The sequence below is a fragment of the Lytechinus pictus genome, chromosome 15, assembly GCF_037042905.1.
Source record: "Lytechinus pictus isolate F3 Inbred chromosome 15, Lp3.0, whole genome shotgun sequence".
Lineage (NCBI taxonomy): Eukaryota > Metazoa > Echinodermata > Echinoidea > Temnopleuroida > Toxopneustidae > Lytechinus > Lytechinus pictus.
This window is the reverse complement of record NC_087259.1, coordinates 4,728,501-4,749,130: the sequence shown is the minus strand read 5'-3', so window position 1 is coordinate 4,749,130 and position 20,630 is coordinate 4,728,501. Positions and strand designations below refer to the sequence as shown.

Genomic DNA, 20,630 nt, shown 5'->3' with positions numbered 1-20,630 from the left:
GGATCAATTCAACAATTCAATAAAGTGACATCGCATTAACAAAATGATTGTATAAGTAAACATTCAATAAGTTGATAGATATTTTGCATTCACGATAAAACTTATTCATTTCAATAAATTTTATAAATTTGGCAAGCTGTAATGGAAAAAAATGCAGGAACTCATTCATGAATTCATAAAAAGCTCAGTTAAGATTAGACATGATTTTTAAGGCAAAGCAAAGAAGAGAGAAAACATTGAGAAAAAAAACTTTTGACTTACAAACAAATATCATCCATTTGATACCATGAGTTTACCTCTAAGAATAATTGTGAATCAATTCACAAATGTGATAAAAACAGTCTAATTATTTTATTACTTTTATGCAGATTTTAAGCACAAATTATGCTTAAATTTGCAAATACATTGAGGGGGGACAAAAAGTGAATTCCTGTGGCTGTGGTTTGAGAGTTAAATGAGCTCAGTACATTTGAATAAATGGTGGACTAAAACCATTGCAACAAAAATTGACAAAGGACAAAAGCGTCTGTTCACCACTGGAACTTCCAGCACTTGATGAACACAAGCGTCTGGAACCTGTTTCAATCTATATATATGCTATACATCGTCTCCAATATTCGGTCCAGTGATAAAAAAACAAAAAGGTACAGACTACAGGGGTGTGAGTGGTCACAAATAAAAAGCTGAAGAGTGTTGAAAAAGTCTGAAATAGAAAGAGCTCCCATACTTTTTGTACAGAGGAAGGCCAAAAATAAGCTGAAAAAAAGAAATCTGAAATCAGATAAAAAAATCTGAACCCTCACACCCCTGAGACTACCACAGGAGTAAACTTTGGAAATGATCAACTGGCTTGAGAAAGTCCACAGGAGTGGACGAAAGCTCGCCCCAAATAATCATTGTGGTTGGTTGAAGCTTAAAAATCATTTAATTTATCATCCCCAACTGATGAAAGTTTTCTGTATGCTACATAGGCAAAATTAAATTTACATAGACCATAAGACAATACTGCCAAACCATGGTTTCAAAACACCCTTTGTGACTTTATACCATTGTTTTGTCATTCAAGCCAGTACAATGATAAATTTAACACTGAAAGCGATAAACATCTCAAAAGTACAGTAGAGTCTGCATATATGTGTCTATCTTTGACAAGGTGAATAATCACTGAGGTTGTACCAAATTTTCAGAACAGATTATGCAAAGCAAGTGTTATTTACCAGAGCTATTTAACACTTCTTCCAAGTTGAATATTTATGTCTGAAAGAGATTCCTCTCCAGCGAATTGACCTCTAATCACTTCACTTCACTCTCTTCAGCAGTATACTCTATTTATACCATGGGGGTGTTTTCACAAAGAGTTGAAGGGTGCACATATCATTTAGCACACAATCTCATTGATTGATACACAGTAGTGAACGTTCCATACACGTAATCTGACAGTGTGGAGGTACGTTATTTACTGCACGAAACTGAAATTTAGGTGCAACTTGAATTTATGTTAGGAGTCCAATTGGTTTGCGCCAGTTAGCGCCCATGCAAAACGGCTGTGGCGCCTAGTGTCACCAATAAGGTGCCTAGTGGCGTGCAGTGGCTCAAACTTCCAAACTGGCTCTGGCCCAGTGGATTCCTAGCATTACATCTTTGTCTAGTGTAACAAAAAAACTCTTTGTTGAAAATAGCAATTTTTTTCTCTGTTTTCTCTTTACTTTGAACAAAATATGAAGTCTATATGAAGCTAAAGATAATAAGACATTTTATGAAGCCCCATGAAAGATTGTAAAAATAAAGGATTTATTTGCCATAGTACAGTGCAATGCAAAATTCTTTGCTAAATAATCACATAATATTTCTCATAATAATTGAATGATTAAATCCATCATAACAATTGCGAACCATCTGAGTAAATATAATATTAGAAAAAAATAGAGAAAGTCTAGGAGTTCATTTGAAAGACTTGAAGATTGTACGAACTAAGCAATCAAACATACTATTATTCAAACATAGCATGAATTATATGTTTGACAAATTTTCTCCTTTCGGGGGGGGGGGGGGGGGCTCGGGTATTAATATTTGACCATTTACGGGTCCATGGTAATTTATACGGTCAAATTTAAACTAAAAATAAATTATTTTTCATATGAAATTTATCAATTTTGATGCAAAATATGATCATGCAGTGCGAGCTTGGTCTGTTAACTGTCCCGTATACATACAACATACGCCCTGCAAACACGAGTGGTTTCACTTGTTTGGCGCGAGTGCCATGGACAAAGTCATATGGATCCAAATTGCACAATGAATGGATCCAAGACTGCACGGTTGATGGCGTCATTGTAAATGGGTTGAATGATCGATACCAAACAACCAATCAAATGACAAGGATCTATCTAGGGGTCAAATAACAATAATTATACCTCCCCCCAATTTATGTTCTTCCCTTTATCCAAAGACTGAGCACTTTACAATTATAATGCAGCATAATTCACATGGCATTAAGCATATCAGCTGTTTCTCACTCCAATTTGTATTTATTTTTTATTTCATTTTTTTTATAATTTTTTTATTTATTTATTTATTTTTTTTTTTTTTTTTTGGGGGGGGGGGGGGTGGAATCGGCTCCTGCCAGCTCCCCATTTCTCCCAGCTAGGAGCATGTTGCTGAGAGATTTAAGTTTAAGCACAACTTAAAAGATCAAATGCAAGTTAGAATTTCAGGGTGTGTTTGACTTTTGGAGATTGGTTAGATTGTAACTTTTCCTGCAACTGGCACTTGTGGGGTAAAGCATGAATTTCATTAATATTATTATTATTATCATTTGTTTGGCGTCACCTGTGCCTGGGAGGCGAAAAGCGAACTGAATCACTATGACCCGCAGGTCTCTCCTCCCGATATAACTGATTGGGGGAGTGCAGGTGGACCACTACACCGGGGTTTCCCCCTACTCTTATACGAATAGTGCAGTGGGTTCTTAACGTGCAAAGGTGATGACTCTCCTCTACACGGGGCCTCCATTTAACGTCCTATCCGAGGGACGGAGTGTTTTCCATTGTAACATAGCCTGCATCTATTAATATAAAGTATGTTCTACTTAGTGGACATGATCAAATTATCTTTGGTTACTTGATAGTACTTTGCCCAATTAGGCAATTAAAAAACAAATTTAGCATGAATGTCATCAAAGTATAACACGTTCTGTTTAGTGGACATGATCAAATTATCTTTGGTTACTTGATAATACTTTGCCCAATCAGGCAATTAAAAAACAAATTTAACATGAATGTCATCAAAGTATAGCACGTTCTACTTGGTCCTCATGATTGACTTATCTTTGGTCACATGACAGTACTTGTCCCAATCAGGCAATCACAAAACAAAATTTCTTCAATGATAAAAAAAAAATCTTAAGAAACATCTGCCTATAATTTCCACCAAATCAAAAGATAAAATCATAAAATGCATTAAGAAATACTGTATGACCAAGGAGGTTTCAAATGAGATGGAGTAACAGCAAATAAAATCTCTTTGAACAAGGTTAAAAGCCGCCAGCAGAAAGTATGTCAGGCATGCACTTTGCTCAACATCTCTTGCAATTGTGTAGACAAATGATTCCCGCATGACTCCGCAGCTATAGGTCATACATAAAGGGAAATATGCTTTTGTGATGATAATTACTTTTTCGCCGCATCTTGGTCTGGTTATATGTGTAGTACATAATTCGGGGGTATGCAAAAATAAACTATGCAATATGTCCTGAAATATGACTCAAATTTGCTCAACTGGGCATGTGCGGGCACTCATCTGGTATATACAGTAATGAACAACAATATTCTACAGACCACATTTGAAATTTTCATTCGCCGCAAACGATCGGAAAAGTGTTAAAATCTGGTTTCAGTAAAAGGTCAAAATCTTTCTTTTTTCACTAATTACAGGTTAATTGATATAATCTGGGCAAATATCTCGTCGTAATAGTGCTTGGTTATTGATGTTTTGTCATGCATTCAAATTTCAGTTTGTTTATTAATATGAAAGATGGAAAATTTATACAAATGGATATTCGTAAAATTTCACCCCTCTGCTTTCTTCACTGAAACTTGCGGCTTCGAAGGCGGACATCAAAAGGTCCTTATTGCCGTTCTTTAGAAATGAACAGCTGCTTGAATAAATTTGTTGCCTGTTGGAACTCCAGTCATAGAATCTTCTTGGTATGACATCAACTTTTAAAAAAGTAGACCCTGTATTCCAAAAAGCATTATACAATTTTTTTAAATTCTTGGCTTTGTCTCACATATCCTGTCATCGAGGACCAGATTATAAGCTACTGTTATAAGCTACTGAAGCCATGCCATTTGATTGGTTGGGAGTGGATCAGTCATCAATTTGGCATCTGTTATTGATAACACGTGTTTATGTGAGACCTGGGGCCCGTCTTACAAAGAGTTGCGATTGACAAAGAGTCGCTATTGATCCGATCAATCGCAACTATGGAAAGCCAGCAGAGTCAACATATTATTAAATGCATGTTTGTTCCCAAAAAAATTCTAGACATGAATGTTTATCCATAAATTCATTGATTTCTTGACAATTTGGTGTGTTCTCCTTTGTTTACAAAGGATATTTTGCAATTTTCCTGTACAAATTATGACACTGATGGATTTCCATAGAGTTACGATTGATTGGATCAATCGTAGCTCTTTGTAAGACGGGGCCCTGACCTTACTTAGTCCTGGGTATACAGCTGCGGAAAAGGCATCTCAGGTGTGGGTTGTAACCTGTGAGAAAAAAAGGGGAAGGGGCAAGGAAATTACGGGAAATTATCATATCCATGCATCAATAAGACAATATGAATTCTGTTTGCAAGTAATCAAAGAAATTTAATATGCTTTTTTTTTCAGATTAATCTATTTCTTTATTAAACATTGTACCAAATATTCATGCCAAAATAATGTGTTGTCCCATACACTTGTATTCATGTGCTGAGCAACTACATTTTAAGGGGGATTTAGTGAATTCTTATCTTACACACGACACCCCTATGTTCAACCAATGCACATTAGACAATCGTCTAAAACAGTATCTTTTACCTAAATATAACATGGTCAGAAAAAATATGTTTCCTTTATGTACTAAAAGGTTTAAAACCTTTTTACTTTACAAAAATTCACTTAAAAACATCAAATTTACTGTTTCCAAACTTGATGAATTGTACTGAAATTAAAAACAAAATCTTACCAGTTTTCTTTGCTCCATTCCGTCTTCTCCGACTCTGCAACATGGAATGTGTATATATGACGGGATCTATCGGACGTATTCTTGGAACTCTTGTGTACAACTTTGGCATCGATGATAATCAGGGAACCTGCACAAAAATAGAGAATATAAAGCAATGATTTCTGAAAGCTATTTAGAAATTACTCAAGGGTTTAGGCATGGCTGGGGACTCGCTCTTCTTGTGTTAAACTAAATTCCCCAATATGGTCCAGCCTTAGGAAAATGGATGTGAATTTCCTACAACCCTAATCCAATTTTGATAGATAAGAATCTCATTCAATCTGATTTGGCAATGTAGATAATAATAGCTGGATTTATAAAGCGCTTTTTGCCTGAGGATACAAAGCGCTGCTATTATTACCCCGGCTTTAGCTCGAGCTACCATCACCGGCACTCAGTGCATGCAAGGAATTACTCCTGCCGGGTACCCATTCACCTCACCTAGGTCGAGTGCAGCACAATGTGGATAAATTTCTTGCTGAAGGAAAACACGCCATGGCTGGGATTCGAACCCATGACCCTGTGTTTCAAAGGCGAGAGTCAGAACCACTAGACCACGACGCACCCACATAAATCAAAGCAAAGTTTCATCAACATTTGTTGTGTGACAAGACATCAGATCTGACGACATTCCTGAATTTTGATTGGCCGACATTTCATCCAAAGTTGCCATAGTAACTGTGCTACTCAGCCGATTAAAATCAATTCATACAAGAGTAATGCCTCTGGCAGTTTTGCCTGCATTACCCGATTCAATATAGCAACAGTGCAGACTTTAAAAACAAGCAAGATGAATAAATATTCACAAAAAACGACATTAACATGATAATAAAGTACTAGGTTCATTGAGCCAAAAGACCTTCACCATGATCATGTGACCTAAGACTCGTGCAAGATCAGTGATACTTGATTACCCCTATGCCTAAGTTTCATGAGCTAGATCCATAAACATTCCAAGTAATGATAATATTTCAACAAATACCCCCAACATGGTCAAAGTTCAGCGACCCTATGACCTTTGACCTTAATCACATGACCTGAAACTCATGCAAAACGATCAGTGATACTTGATTACTCTTATGTCCAAGTTTCATGAACTAGATCCAAAAACTTTTAAAGTTATTTACCTTGAAATTTACCTTAGAAGTAGGCATAAAGTTGTACACAACTTTTTTGCCCCTCTGTATCCAAACGTTGGTACCTAAAACTTATTTGGCGCTGAGTTAATGTTAATGTTAATGAGTTATGATGGCAACACAACAAATACCCCCAACATGGCCAAAGTTTGTTGACCCTATGTGACCTTCAACCACGTTCATGTGACCTAAGACTCGTGCAAGAAGATCAGTGATACTTGATTACCCTTATATTTCTAAGTTTCATGAACTAGATCCATATACTTTCAAAGTTATGATGACATTTCAAAAACTCAACCTTGGTTAAGATTTCCGTGTTGATTCCCCTAACATGGTCTATGTTCGTTGACCCTAAATGACCTTCGACCTTGGTCATTTAACCTGAAACTCAGGGAGGGATTCTCAGTGATACTTGATTAAACTTATGTCAAAAGCGTCATGAACTAGAACCATATACTTTCAAAGTTAGTTTCCCTTATGGGAAAGGGGTCACCTAAGAGAGAGGGAGCAGTGAAATCAGGAACCATGAACCATCTTTATCAATCTTGATAGGAATAGTGAATGGAATCTCTGTAAGTTACCCTTGTTATGGTAGGGATCACCTTAGACAGAGGGGGCAGCACCATAAGTAACCAAAAACCATCTCTACCTGCTTTGACAGGAACTGGAATGAAATCCTCATCGGGTACCCTCATGGGATAAGGTTCACCTTGGAAAACTGTGGCACCGCCATCTGCATCCATAACCATCCTTGTTTTTATGTCTCCTGTGGGGGGAAAAGAAAGAAGTCGTTTGTTTGAAAACTTTAATAAGTTTTGATTAATTTTGAATGAAAAGTCACAATATCTCTCAAAAGAGATAGGTGGAGTGATCATATAATATGTCATAGAAATTCTTGTGGAATCCCCCATATATATAAAAAAGTATATATAAATGCTCACATTACCTATCTTTTCTTTACAAATCCCAAAAGATAATAACTTGTTTCATTATTCCTGGCCCACTGAGACACAGCTTGTAAGAGGTTAAAAAATAATTATCATTATCATCGTCACCATCATCATCATTGTGACCTATTGTCATCGTAATCATCATCATCGTCATCTTCATTGTCATTATGAGCATCATCATCGTAATCATCATCTTCGTCGTCATCACCATCATCGTATTCGCCATCATCAGCATCATCATCACTCATCATCATCATCATCATCAACATCCTCATTATTATAAGGATTGCTTACGTGAATGGGAGCCCGGGATGAAGTAGAGGCAACCATTATCTATCTCCGCATTTTCTAACGCTATCCAGTAACCAATCAGTTTGAGGGGATCGGTGTGGAGGAATATACCATCCTGATGGGCCGTGACTGGAAGAAAGTAAAGAAGAGCAGTTTAGAAGAAAGACCATGATGCTAAATGCAGAACTGACAAAGAATTGATTGTTGCTGGTGTTCCTCAAGGTGCCAAAATAGGGCCAATATTGTTCCACATCATGACTGATGGGGCTTACTATATATACCTGCTCAAATATCTAATATGAACCCCACAAATATTAAAGAACTAAAAAAGGACCCATATCACCCACCAGTTACTTTCCTGAAATAAGTGGTAGGATAATGGAAAATCATCAGATTTTCTAAAGTATTCCAAATATAGAATATTACCATTAAATTGAACTCAAAATATAGAGATTACAAGGGCAAACATGATGTTGATGACCTTGATACGGATAAAGGTAAAGACCAAGGCAGAGTAGTGATGGAAAACCCTGGACTTCTGTCATACTTTGCTTGAGCTATTTTGCATAAATTCCCAAATCCCTAACACGGTCCTTGTACCAAAAAATGATGCAAATGCGGCCACAAACCCTGTCCGTGGACCGCACCTGAAGTGTGGAAATAGTATAAAGAGTTGTATTACCTTCTCCTCCAAAGTGTGGGGGTTTGAAGATATACATGCTCTGAACAATGACAGGCTTCTTGAAGTCAAGATTTCTTGCTATATCCTGTAGAGATGAGATGCATATATAATATTTGATAAGTAAAATTATATAATTATGTAAGTATCACACAAGCTTTAAATGATTATCATGCCTATGGTTTTCTGTCAGGATATTAAATTTACTTTATAAAAGTCACAAAATTATACCTGATGAGATTTATCATTCATGACATGGATGTGTTCACATAATTCTTTTCAATCAGAATCCAAAATGGTATCATTTAACACCCTCCACAACTGTCGGCACTCGGCAGATGAGCCTGTCATGGGGCAACTTCACACCTATCTTACCAAGAAAAATGCTTGGCACTTTTTTCACTACTGTTCTCCTTCACGGTACAATGCAAATGTGAACAGAAAAGTACAAGCGCTTGTAAAATTCCTATAGGAAAATTAGGAAGTAACTTCCTTAATTAGATACAAGAACATTTATCCAAGAGATATGAAAACATCTTTTTGCATGCTAATAAAGTATAAGAACTTCACATAGTTTGCGTAAATGTGAATGCAAAGTGTTTGTGGGGCCTGATAGAGTTCTCATAAACATCACAACAATTTTCTTGACGAGAGAGGTATGAAAGCATTTATATTACCTGTACTTTCTTGGAACAGGATACCCTCTTGAATGGAGGTGAGAGTTCATGAAGGGCATGACCTACTTTATTGAGGCTGCGATGTTTGTCAACAAGCAAATTTCCTTTGCAAATGAAAATAGCAAAAAAGGAAGTTATGTAAACGGAGGGAAAGGTTTTCATGGTGAATATACATGTAGGCCTACTACCCTTTGTATTGGCTAAATTTTGTAAAAATCTTTACATCTTTCTGATTTTTCCTTCATAATACCGTAGTTTAAAGTAAATGCAAATTTTCCTAAGACTAAATGATAGTGTGCATGACTTCTAACCATATCATATTCATTCCTATATGAAAAGATGACCCAAGTTTGTAGCTCATCTGCAGAATGATCCTGAAGTTATTGTGAGAAACATGGGCGGCAGAGCAGAGAAATTTCCTTTGTTCACGAGGGGGGTACATCTATTGTTGCGTCCCCCGAAACACAAAAGATAATCCTGTGCTCCACTGTCATGGTGAGAAAATTGAAATAAATATGTAATAATCAAATATGTGTATTTCTTCATTTCTAGCAGAGAACTAGAATTAAGAAGGGTATTTCCTTATTTGAGTCCCTTTCTGGGATTTTTTTTTGGCCATGAAAAACAAATGGAAAATTAAATTAAACCAGAATTGATTTTCCATCAAGACACGGGTGTGTATAAAAGTATATTTCAAATATAAATGTGCTTTTCATCTCAGACTAGAACTGGTTTAGTCTATAAATAATAACAAAATATTTACTTAAAAATTCAGCATCAATGACATCACAGTCCACAGTGCATATTTTTAAAAAGTAATTCGAATGTACAGGGCTAATACTCAGACATTTTTTAATATGAAATTCTAATTTACCAATCACAAAAGAGCAAATCCTTGGCTTTTCATCAAATGACACCTTACTTCCAACACACTACATGACTTGAGTATATAATCTAGAAGACAACAGGGACTCGTCTTACAAAGAGTTACGATTGATCTGATCAACCACAACCATGGGAGGCCAGCAACGTCAACATATAAAATGCATAGTGTGTTGTTCAAAACATTTTCAAGACATGCTGGAGATTCTTAACATTCATTGTTTTCTTAAAAATTTAGTGTGCTTCTCTTTGTTTACAAAGGACATTGTGCTAAGTTCCTGTAGAAAAAATTATGACATTGATGGATTTCCATACAGTTGACGTTGATCGGATCAATCGTAACTCTTTGTAAGACGGGCCCAGATGTAATTTTGTACGGTCTATTTTTTCACAAGTTTTGGCAAGACTGAGGAACTCTCACTGATACCTTAGCTGAGTGATTTAATTGTCAAGAAGCTTTCAATGGCCTTTCTGCTGGCTATGTTAATGAACTCAATTCTTATATGTCGTTTTTCCTGAAAGCTAGGGGCAGTGGCGGATTCGGGGGGGGGGGGGGGGGGGGTTCACGGGCCGGATGTGCCCTCCCTTGGGAGTCATAGTCAATAATTCTCAATGTAAATATGCCGTTCTTACACAAGTGTGCCCCCCTTTGGAAAGTTACAGCATCATTTTTAATGGGAATATTTCGTTCGTACACAAGTGAGTACTTTTTTCTTTTGCTTGTCAAATTTTCCTCGGCAAAATGTGCCCCCCCCCCCTTTGGGACTGAAAAATCCTGGATCCACCCCTGACTAGGGGGAAAGGAAATCTGTACCTGTTGTCTTCCATATTAATTTGATTCAGTCATGTGTGATGATAGATAGCAAGTTATCAATAAAAAGATGATATTGATAATTATTTTCCTATCTCTTAGAAAATATAAATTGGTAATGGTAATTCTTTTAATATAAGTTAGGCTAAGCCTTATAAATTCAACAAATCTAACCTTCATTGTCCAATGCCTCTTTCTCAAAGAAAAAGCGGATCTTGTCTCCACTGTTTATGAAATATTTATTCCGGGCCTAGAAAATAAACATTTCAATACTCATTCATTTTACACCAAAAGACAAGGAAAATGAAAGCAAATATATAAAATTGGAGCCAGGCCCCATTGCATAAAAGGAAAGACATGTATAATGATTTCTTTACCATCAAATGGTAGCTACCAAACAATTAGCTTGTCTACCTTAATATCTGAATACAAGGGGGGAAAAATTTGAAAGAACTTCCTTGAAAGAAAATGAATAATATAATGTTTTATTGTTATCTCAGGTATAACCATGGAAGTTTTAATAATTAACAAGTGGAGCGCCTCTGGCAGTCTCACCTGCATCACGCGATTCAATATAGCAGCAGTGCTGACTTTGAAAACTACTACATGTATAACATAATTATTCACAAAAAACAATTCATATTTGATACAATACTATGTTCATTGACAATAAATGACATTTGACCTTGATCATGTGACCTAAGACTTGTCAGTGATACTTGATTACCCCTATCCATATTTTATAAACTAGATCTATAAACTTAAAGTTATGATGGTAATTCAACAAATACCCCCTACATGGCCAAAGTTCATTGACCTTTGACCTTGGTCATGTGACCTTAAACTCGCACAGGATGTTCAGTGATACTTGATTACTCTTATGTCCAAGTTATATGAATCAGATCCATAAACATTCAGAGTTATGATGGTAATTCAACAAATACCCCCAACTTGGTCAAAGTTCATTGACCCTAAATGACCTTTGACCTAGGTCATGTGACTCGAAACTCCAACAGGATGTCCAGTAATACTTGATTACCCTTATGGCCAAGTTTCATCAACTAGGTCCATATACTTACGAAGTTATGACGAAATTTCAAAAAAACTTAACCTTGGGTTTTAAAAGATTTTGATGTTGATTCCCCCAACATGGTCTAAGTTCATTGACCCTAAATTACCTTTGACCTTGGTCATGTGACCTGAAACTCAGGCAGGATATTCAGTAATACTTGATTAAGCTTATGTCTAAGTTTCATGAACTAGGTCCATATACTTTCTAAGTTATGCTGTCATTTCAAAAACTTAACCTTCGGTTAAGATTTGTTGACGCCGCCGCCGCAGTCGGAAAAGCGGCGCCTATAGTCTCACTCTGCTATGCAGGTGAGACAAAAATAAATACAATACATTGTACATTTATAACATAAGGTAACTTATACAATTATAGTTCATAAAGTTTAACAATTATCAATACTGTACTAGAGTAGATATTTCTAAATTTATTCATTTAAAATGAAGAAAATGTCTACCTGAGTATTTTCAGATGTGTCAAATGTACACTTGGCATGTTGCTTTGGGTCCATTTTCTGGACGATGTCATGACATTCTGACTTGAGTGACTCTACCTCTTCCTTTGTAAGAAAATTCTCCACCACAAGAAAGCCATCTTTTTCAAACTGTATAACACAAAAGTGAGAAAACACAGAATATTCTTTGTTATTATTTGAAAATAGTAGCTCCATCATTGTGAGAAAAAAAAATATAACAGGGTGCTACATAACTTTTTAGAAGCAGTTGCCCGGTTGGGCAAGTAGATTTTTTAATAGTTGAAATATACTTGCCCAAAAATCTATTTCACTTGCCCGAAAAAATCATTGAAGTTTTACCTCTCCAAAAGAACAAAAGAAATTGTTTGCGTTTTTTAAACCATCGACCTTTTCTCTCTTTTGACATGAGCTGATCTACTTTGTTATTGCATTTCTTTTTCCAAAGTGATTTTATCTTGCCTGCCATGTCCAAAATTAGGGTCAATATATCATATCGACCATAATTTTGGTCATTCTACTGTGACAATTTTGCTTGCCCAATTCGGGCAAGTAGTTTTGGTCTTTACTTCAAAACACTTGTCGACTCTATTACTTGCTCCGGGCAATCGGGCAAGTGCTTATGTAGCACCCTGCATAACAAAAAAAAACCAAACACCTTATTTGTATAACTGGTGCCAGTGCAGTGACACAGAACAACCTTCTTGTCGCATATGCATGCCCAAATAAGATGGCATAAATTTCAAGAATTTTGCAAACATGCCAAAACAATTAGATTTTGCAAACATGCCAATAACACTGTTATGCCTACGGCATGTAGATTCTTCTATCTAACATCAAGTTAGATCAAGAAGTCAAAATTTTGGATGCAGTAACATAGTAATCTACTAAGACTAAGTTTTTGCTATCATGTGCGTTGTCAAAATTATAAGCTTGGTGTTTGAGAAATCCTACCGTACGAGACGAGGTCATATTTTTCAAAGGATGTAGAATACAGACATCGATAACCAATCCGTTCAACCTCGCCAGTCATCAATAAGCGCGGTATAGTGAGTGATTGCATTACCGACCGGCCTTGCACATGTATTACCGAACGCGCGCATCGTACGCGTCAGAAAATAATTTCATTCACTCAAAACTTTGCAACATCCTTCTAAATAACCCTGTAAGTAAGAGCTCTGATCGGATCGGATGATCGGGGACACATACTAATCCCTATGATCGGTATCGGTCGAAAATATCGGCAGTAAATATCGGATTTTGCTATTTGTTTATCAAGCACAATAAACAGACCCATATTGTCCTTAGCTGACCCCATGCATGCCAAGCACTACTCACATATCGTATTCATCCCCTGGGAGTCTGTGTCTCACTGTCAAGCGAGGCAGTGATTTACGATTGTTCTACGCCGACATGACCCAGCTGGTTGGTATCACTACCAGCGTTAGAATGGACCCCCGCCCTCACAGCGCGCCCATATAATGTTGTAAATTCTTCATCACAAGCCAAAGCCCGGCCGTCCACTAGAGAGAGGGAGAGGGAGGGGGAGAGGGAGCATCGGAGCTCATATAATAAATACGCCAACGCAGACACTCCCGATCCGATCCGCACAGAGAGTTAGAGAGAAGGTGTGAGAGAGAGAGAAGGGGAGAGGGGATGGAGGGAGTAATGGAAGAAAAAAAGAGAGCAGAGAGTAAACCTCATGGAATGATGCCAACTTTCATCTGTGGGTATTTAAAATTTGATTAGGCCTGACGGAAATGTAAGAAAGGTATGGTTTTTTTTGTATGAAGTCATTGTTTCTTGTTGTTTGTTTTGTTGTTGCTCTTTTTTTCAACAAGCGTTCATCATGAAAATAGGGATGATTAAATGATGAAGTAACAGCAAAATTGGGAAACAGAGTGTTGGAGCAGTTGTTTTGTTTAAAGCACCCTTTGCCCCCCCCCCCAAAAAAAAAGGGGGAAAGTTAATTTTAGGCCTGGGACGATTGTCATTTTACCATTCGATTATTTCCTGAAAAAATCAATTGAATGATTCGACTGTTCGTCGGGAATCACATCTTTTAAGTCACAATATTTATAGTGACCCCCCATGAAGAAATCTCCATCAAAGTCACATGTTTATCATAAATGAAAGTAGGCCCTTTTCCCCATTCTCCATGATTTTTATATCAAAAGAAACTACATGAAATGAGATTAAATCTTGCAGTTTATCATTCCAATGAAAATCTTTCCTAAATCAATGCTGGTACCCTGGTATTATGCATGCATCCCTCCAAGTGCCACACCGCTGCATATGAATGAATCAGCCCAGATTAGCCGAGTCCAAAGCCCAAAGACGGTGTTAGTATTTAACAACTCATTCATGAAGTATTCTTTGAGACTGACACACAGATGGAGCATTTCACTTGAAAAAAATTCATCCCTTGCCCACACCATGTCCCCACCCCCACTTGTGGCATTCCCCACGATGCTACACATGTATTTCAAAAAAAATATTTTGCAAAATATTTCATTTGAAATACCTTTCAAAATTACAAATTTTCAATCACTTGAAGAACCTACATGTATAACTGGGTCTATTTTTTAGACTAATCGAGAAAGTACTGATGAAGGCGGCGCGTGATGGAATGTCGTTTTGATTGTATGAGGGGGATATGAAAAAGGTTGCATTGTTTTGAAACATGAAAGGAATTCTCCGGCTCCCACCCCCTATCTTTCTCTCTCTCTCTCTCCCTCACACACAGATGGGGGAGGAGTCAATTTATTTTTGAAGTCACAACCTTTCCTGATAAGGGAACCACGTGGCTTCTTCTTTGTTTCCCCAAAAGTTTCATTGGCTATTGAAGCCGAAGGTCCAATCAGCTCAAGTGAGCTGGTTGTGTGTTTACTTTCTGTTTTGAGCACGCAGACAATGACTTATTTTGTGTATCGAGGGCCAGGTCGGGTGGGATTAACATTTTCGGAGCTCTTTCGTGTTGGTGTGTAACTGTGAATGTGATACAATCATTGATAATTTTTCAAAAATTACCTCGGTAACATCATTTTAAAACCTGTATCAAGTATTCAAAAACCGTTGTCATCATTGTTTTCTTGTCATTTTATTATTACTTGGGTATTCGAGTTAACCCAACGTCATAATCGGGATCTGCCAAACATTCGATTAGTGTAAATTTTGCTAATTGATTGGCGATTGGCGGCACGCCATTCGATCAATCGATGTTTACTCCCATGCAGGCCTAAAAGTTATATTAACACAAGCGAGAAAGAGAAGGTAAAATATCGAAATTGACATTGGAGTTTTCACGCTTTGCGAGGAGATTGGTTGCTTCTGTTCCCAACTTTGCTAACAGATCATGTGTGTTGATGTTTGTGTGTAAAAATGTGGGATGATGGAAAAAAATCAGGGGGAAAAACTCTTCATTCTGACCCTCTGACATGCGGGACCGTAAGTTGGAGCTAGCTCGTAAATTTTGGCGAAGCCCTGTCCTCCTTGCTTGGAATTGACCAATGAGAATCGTTCCCTCTAATTTCCATTCACGGCACTCGATGCTGATTGGATTTATCATCTGACTAGATCTCCTTCATATCATGAGCGTTGTTTACAAAACCACTGGAGCGTAATACACACCAGTCGATTAGGGGGATTTTCTCAAGTGGATGTTTCCAAAATATTAAACAAGTCTGGTCTCTGGGGTCAAAGTTGTCAATGAAGGAGATGTGGTCAGGAAAGGGTGTTCATATTTGTTAGGGGTGCACCATTAGATATCCAGGGGAGGGGGCTGGAAGTTTGAAAAAAAACTTGACTTGCTAAATGAGCAACATCAAAAAATTGACTCAACATCAGAGTTAAAAAAAAAATTGGTCCACTCAAAGGTGAAAAAAACCTTGTCTCAATGGGAAAAAAAAAGCTAAAAGAAAGGAAAATAATTGCATGAACTCAAACTTCCAGCTTCCCCCCCCCCCCCCCGGTATCTGGTAGTCCCTTACGAAAGATGATTATTCAGATTTACTTTTATATTTTTCATCGCCATTATCGTAACTAACGTAATGTTCATACCTACAGCAGTATTGTTTAACTCGAAAACTCATACTAGGTTTATGTATTAGTCGGGAAAAAAATCCCCTACTGACCTATGAGACTAAAAATTGCAATAAATAAGCCCACTTTTATATGTCGACTAATAGTCGCCCAGTTCAATCAAAATAATAACAGATCAACATTGATACTCTATTAAAAAGCATGTAATTTTCGTTTCTTATAAGACGCACAAAAATAATTCAATGCCAGCATGTTTTGTTCTACGCACATCACTACCCTGTCGGACTGTCCCCGGAACCCATATTGCTACGATCTGGCATTATTTCAAAGTAACATAAACCATTGCTCTCATTCCTTTCAGCCCCCCCCCCCCCATTCTCTCTCCCCCTCATACGGTACCGGTAGTCAGTCTCTCTCCCCCATCTCTCTCGAGCTCACTGACTGTCTTTGAATTCCCAGGTCATCATATCAGGACGGCCAGCATGGAGCTCCGCCTAGTACCTCGATGTGACGTTGCATGCGTACACGTGGTCTTTTTTTTTCAGTCTTGTGTTTCCTCCGATCCTTCAGCGCTGTATTCATATCACAGTATCACACCCATGGCATGCACAACAATGGAAAGACGAAAATGTAAAAAACATGCTTTTCATATTCTTAGACTGATTAAAAACATAAACATGCTTTCAAACAACATCAAGTTTCCTTCTATTTTTTGAAATCACATTACAGAAAGTGAAATAACAAATTTTGAGAACGTGAAACAAAACAGAGAACATGATGGGCTCAGACTTTGGAGGTCGCGATAACATTCTTGTGCACGGTGGTGGAAGTAATTTACGAGCGCAGCCTGCCAAATGGCGCTAGCTGGGCAGAAAAAAGTGAACTGTAAATCTTTTTCTTTAAGAGGAATGTGGAATGATTGTGGGGCACGCGACTCCAATTAATCCGCGGTTTTCTGCATGGCAACAGGTATTTTTTAATCTTTATTTGTGGTAACCCCGGAGGGCCGGAGCAATGATGACCTCAGTTAAGGACATCTAAGGACATCAAAACATCCATTTCACTGTTGCAGTCATATCGGCTTGCAGCACGGCAGCCGACCAAGAGCTAACACAGCGAGTGCACAGCAGCTACGGCCGGCTAGCGCAGCCAACTTTGGCCGGCTAGCGCAGCCAACTTTGGCCCGGCGCGGTGAGGGGAATTTCGCAACCGATCATAACGATACATTTGCTATGATCGGTGATCGGCATGAAACGATCGATCAGCATTGATTAGATCGAGATCGGCCGCCGATCCGAGAATCGGTTACAGGGTTACTTCTAAAGTAAAGGGAACTTGATTAGAGAAAGATTATGAAAAATGGTCAAAAACACATTTTCAAAGTCTTAATATTCTAAAAATAATAAAATATGGTCAAAATAGCTCATCAGTGATTTTGTTGTTTTCTCAACTTTTCCCATAGAAAACACACGTTCGTTAATATACGATACCTTTTCAAGTGACCAAAATATTTCACATTACATATTTATATTTTGTAGGTAATTTTGTATAAATGGTGAATTTTTTAGAATAATGTGTTTGATATGATTGAATTCATGAAAGTGTTCGGTAATAGTACGATCCACACTAGGCCTACTACTAGTCTACTAGTAGGATGGGGGATCGGGTGTCCGGACACTTTATATTTTTGAAGCCTTCTTTTTTGTCTTTGGATTACCCTAAAAATATGAATTCAATAGTTGTAATCATCTTCGATTTTGTTCTCTATAATATTTCCTACATTTTGTACTAAAAATTGATGAAACTTCGCCTGTAAATTTCTTCAAATGACTTCCTAAAATTGATCGTCCGGACACACAACAACTGGGTATACTACCTGTGGCAGTGCAGTGCAATGCATACTTTCGGTTGCGATCGGGCCGTTTCCCGTGCCTGTTAAGGTTGATTTCCGTAGGCGTAGCTTCCGGGACCGCACAAAAAGACCGAGCTCGACTCTAGTTATAAACATGAGACTGAGGATAAATCAAAAAGTGTTTTTTTACTTTTATAATACAGGAACATAGGCCATTTCATACACAAAAAATTTGTATTCAAAACAAGATTCTGTAAAGTTAGTGATTACCTGCTTTCGTTCTTCTTGTGATGCCATCCTAACGTTAGTCCTCTATCCAGCTCTTTCCCGATCCCCAATTCATTAAACTGAAGTTTTAGATCAAAATTATAGATCTACACACTCAGCGGTAGCTAGCTCAAATATGCTGTCGCGGTATCACCGACGAAGAAGGCCTTTGCAGAAATTGGGCGGAGTAAAAGTTTTATCATTTTGTAATCGTTTAAGTAGGCCAATTATTAAATTTCTGGATTAATAGCTCTGTGTTATTGGATTATAACTTCAATTCAATTCAATTCAATTCAATTCAATTCTTTTATTTCATTTCCATTCAAAAAACATAATACAAAGTAATATAAAGTAATACAAATCAAGTACAATTTTACAGAAGGGCATTCTTACTTCGTAAAAAAAACAAAACAGAAAAAACAGTATAATATAGAGCATAAATGGAAATGAGGGGGATCCACTAAAAAGCAAAGCTTGTAAAGTGTGGATCCCCCTTGGAAATGAAAAAAGTATAGTAGACTTATTCTGATATGCGTACATAATTATATGTATTACAGGAAAGAAAAAGAGAACAAAAGAAATCATACGGATGCAAATATAATTACTGAACTAATGCAAAGCTTTTCACACAAACTTAGGTTAGTGTATCACACATTCAGCTTACAAACAGCCTTTTTCGTAGCGTGTTATCGTCTGATTTTTTTTTTCTTGTTTTGTTTTTGTGTTAGATCAGTAATGTTCACATAAATCGTTTAAAGTGCTTATAATTAGGTCCTAAAAGATGTAATGGGATTAATTTGATCAGTATTTTACTATTACAGGATCGTATGTCATTCCGTATTAATGTGACTGCAAATATCATCATGAAACAGAGGGGACACAGGCATGGGCGGAAATCCCAGGGGGGACGTGTCCCCCCTACTCAAAATAGTAGGGGGGACACAAATCAAATGCCCCCCTACTATTTGTGTTCTTTTAAATAAAACATGTATTTTAGGACGAGATGACCTTACTTTTGGGATGATAACCTTTTTTTTTTTTTTGCTTGTCAAATTTATTTTCGTCGAAATGACCTTAAATTTTGGGTGATAATTAACCTTTTTTTTTTGGGGGGGGGGGGGGAGGAGGGTTCCGAATTTTCCAGCCCCTTAATTTTCCCCCTATCTTTTGTGAGAGATTTCTGCCCCTGGACACAGGAACGATTGGGGCACCTATAGTGTGGCAAAAGTTTCTTAATAAAAGTCCAAAGCGAGCGATAAAAAAATTTCCCTATTTTCATTACAATCTTACTTAGTGATACATATTTTGACATCATATTCAGAAAATATGATATCTTACACTTTACCGGTAATTTCGGTTTTTTTCTCCTTTTCTTTCTTGTTCTTGGTCGTAAAATTTTTGGGCAATGGCCCCAAACTCTTCCATTTGTACGCAATGCCATGTGGATGGGTCCGGGGGCGTAGCCCCAGAACCTCTCGAGATTCAGCAAACCTTGTGTGGCCGCTATTTCCATCAAATGACATAGTTAGATATCTCCTTGGTTTTACAAAACACATTACTTCAACGCCAGTGGCGTACTAAACCAAACATTATGAGGGGGCACAACATGCATGGGAAATGTAGGACAATTTTTAAAACTTCACGAGTGAGCGAAGCGAGCAAGAAATTATGGTCGTAATTAAAGGGACATGTCTACTAGCCCTTGTCAGTATAGGGACATAGTTAGATCCATACCTTCAGTATTTTTTTGTCTTGATTTCGATTCCGACCGCCTTTTAATACATGAAATTTAGCAAACTATAGGCCTATATGCTTCATTATATGCCATCGCATTCTTTCTTCCCTTTCTTTAAAATCCTCGGCAGCCCGGTCGTGTTCTTATTTTTAGTCTTTTTTCTTATTTTTCAATTCAGCTTTCCCCCATCATTAATTCAGCTCATGTTCTTTTTTTCATTATTTTTTCTTTTTCTTTCCCACCATAAATTCCAGCTTTAATTGGCCATTTCTTAATCTATTCCACCTAAATTTCTCTCATTCGATATGATTTGTTCATTTTCACATTTAATCTCCTTTTTATCATTCCTTCCGGTTTGCTTTTCTTATCCAATTCTTTCCCTTAATTTTCTTAATTTGATTAATCTTCCCTCTTTTTCTTCATCTTTTTCATTTCCTTTTCTTTTTCCCCCTTTCCCTTTTTTTAATTATCATTTTTACCGGTGAGCTCCACCTGTT

The 20,630-nt window shown here is 37.3% G+C and overlaps 1 protein-coding gene across 2 annotated transcripts; it reads right to left on the bottom strand.

Moving 5' to 3' along the window:
• Positions 1-2,600: 2,600 nt before the first annotated feature.
• LOC129278258 (phytanoyl-CoA dioxygenase domain-containing protein 1-like) lies at positions 2,601-18,503 on the bottom strand. 2 transcript variants are annotated; one of them, XM_064110240.1, is made up of 9 exons: positions 18,402-18,503; positions 12,224-12,370; positions 10,872-10,947; positions 9,005-9,108; positions 8,331-8,415; positions 7,652-7,777; positions 7,057-7,173; positions 5,233-5,359; positions 2,601-4,772 (listed from the first exon to the last, which is right to left on the bottom strand). In XM_064110240.1, the coding sequence occupies exons 1-9, from the start codon at positions 18,426-18,428 to the stop codon at positions 4,721-4,723; spliced, it is 861 nt and encodes a 286-aa protein (XP_063966310.1). In that variant the 5' UTR covers positions 18,429-18,503; the 3' UTR covers positions 2,601-4,720. The 2 variants fall into 2 exon arrangements, with proteins under 2 accessions (XP_063966310.1, XP_063966309.1); XM_064110239.1 differs by lacking the exon at positions 18,402-18,503 and adding an exon at positions 18,156-18,279.
• Positions 18,504-20,630: the final 2,127 nt, after the last annotated feature.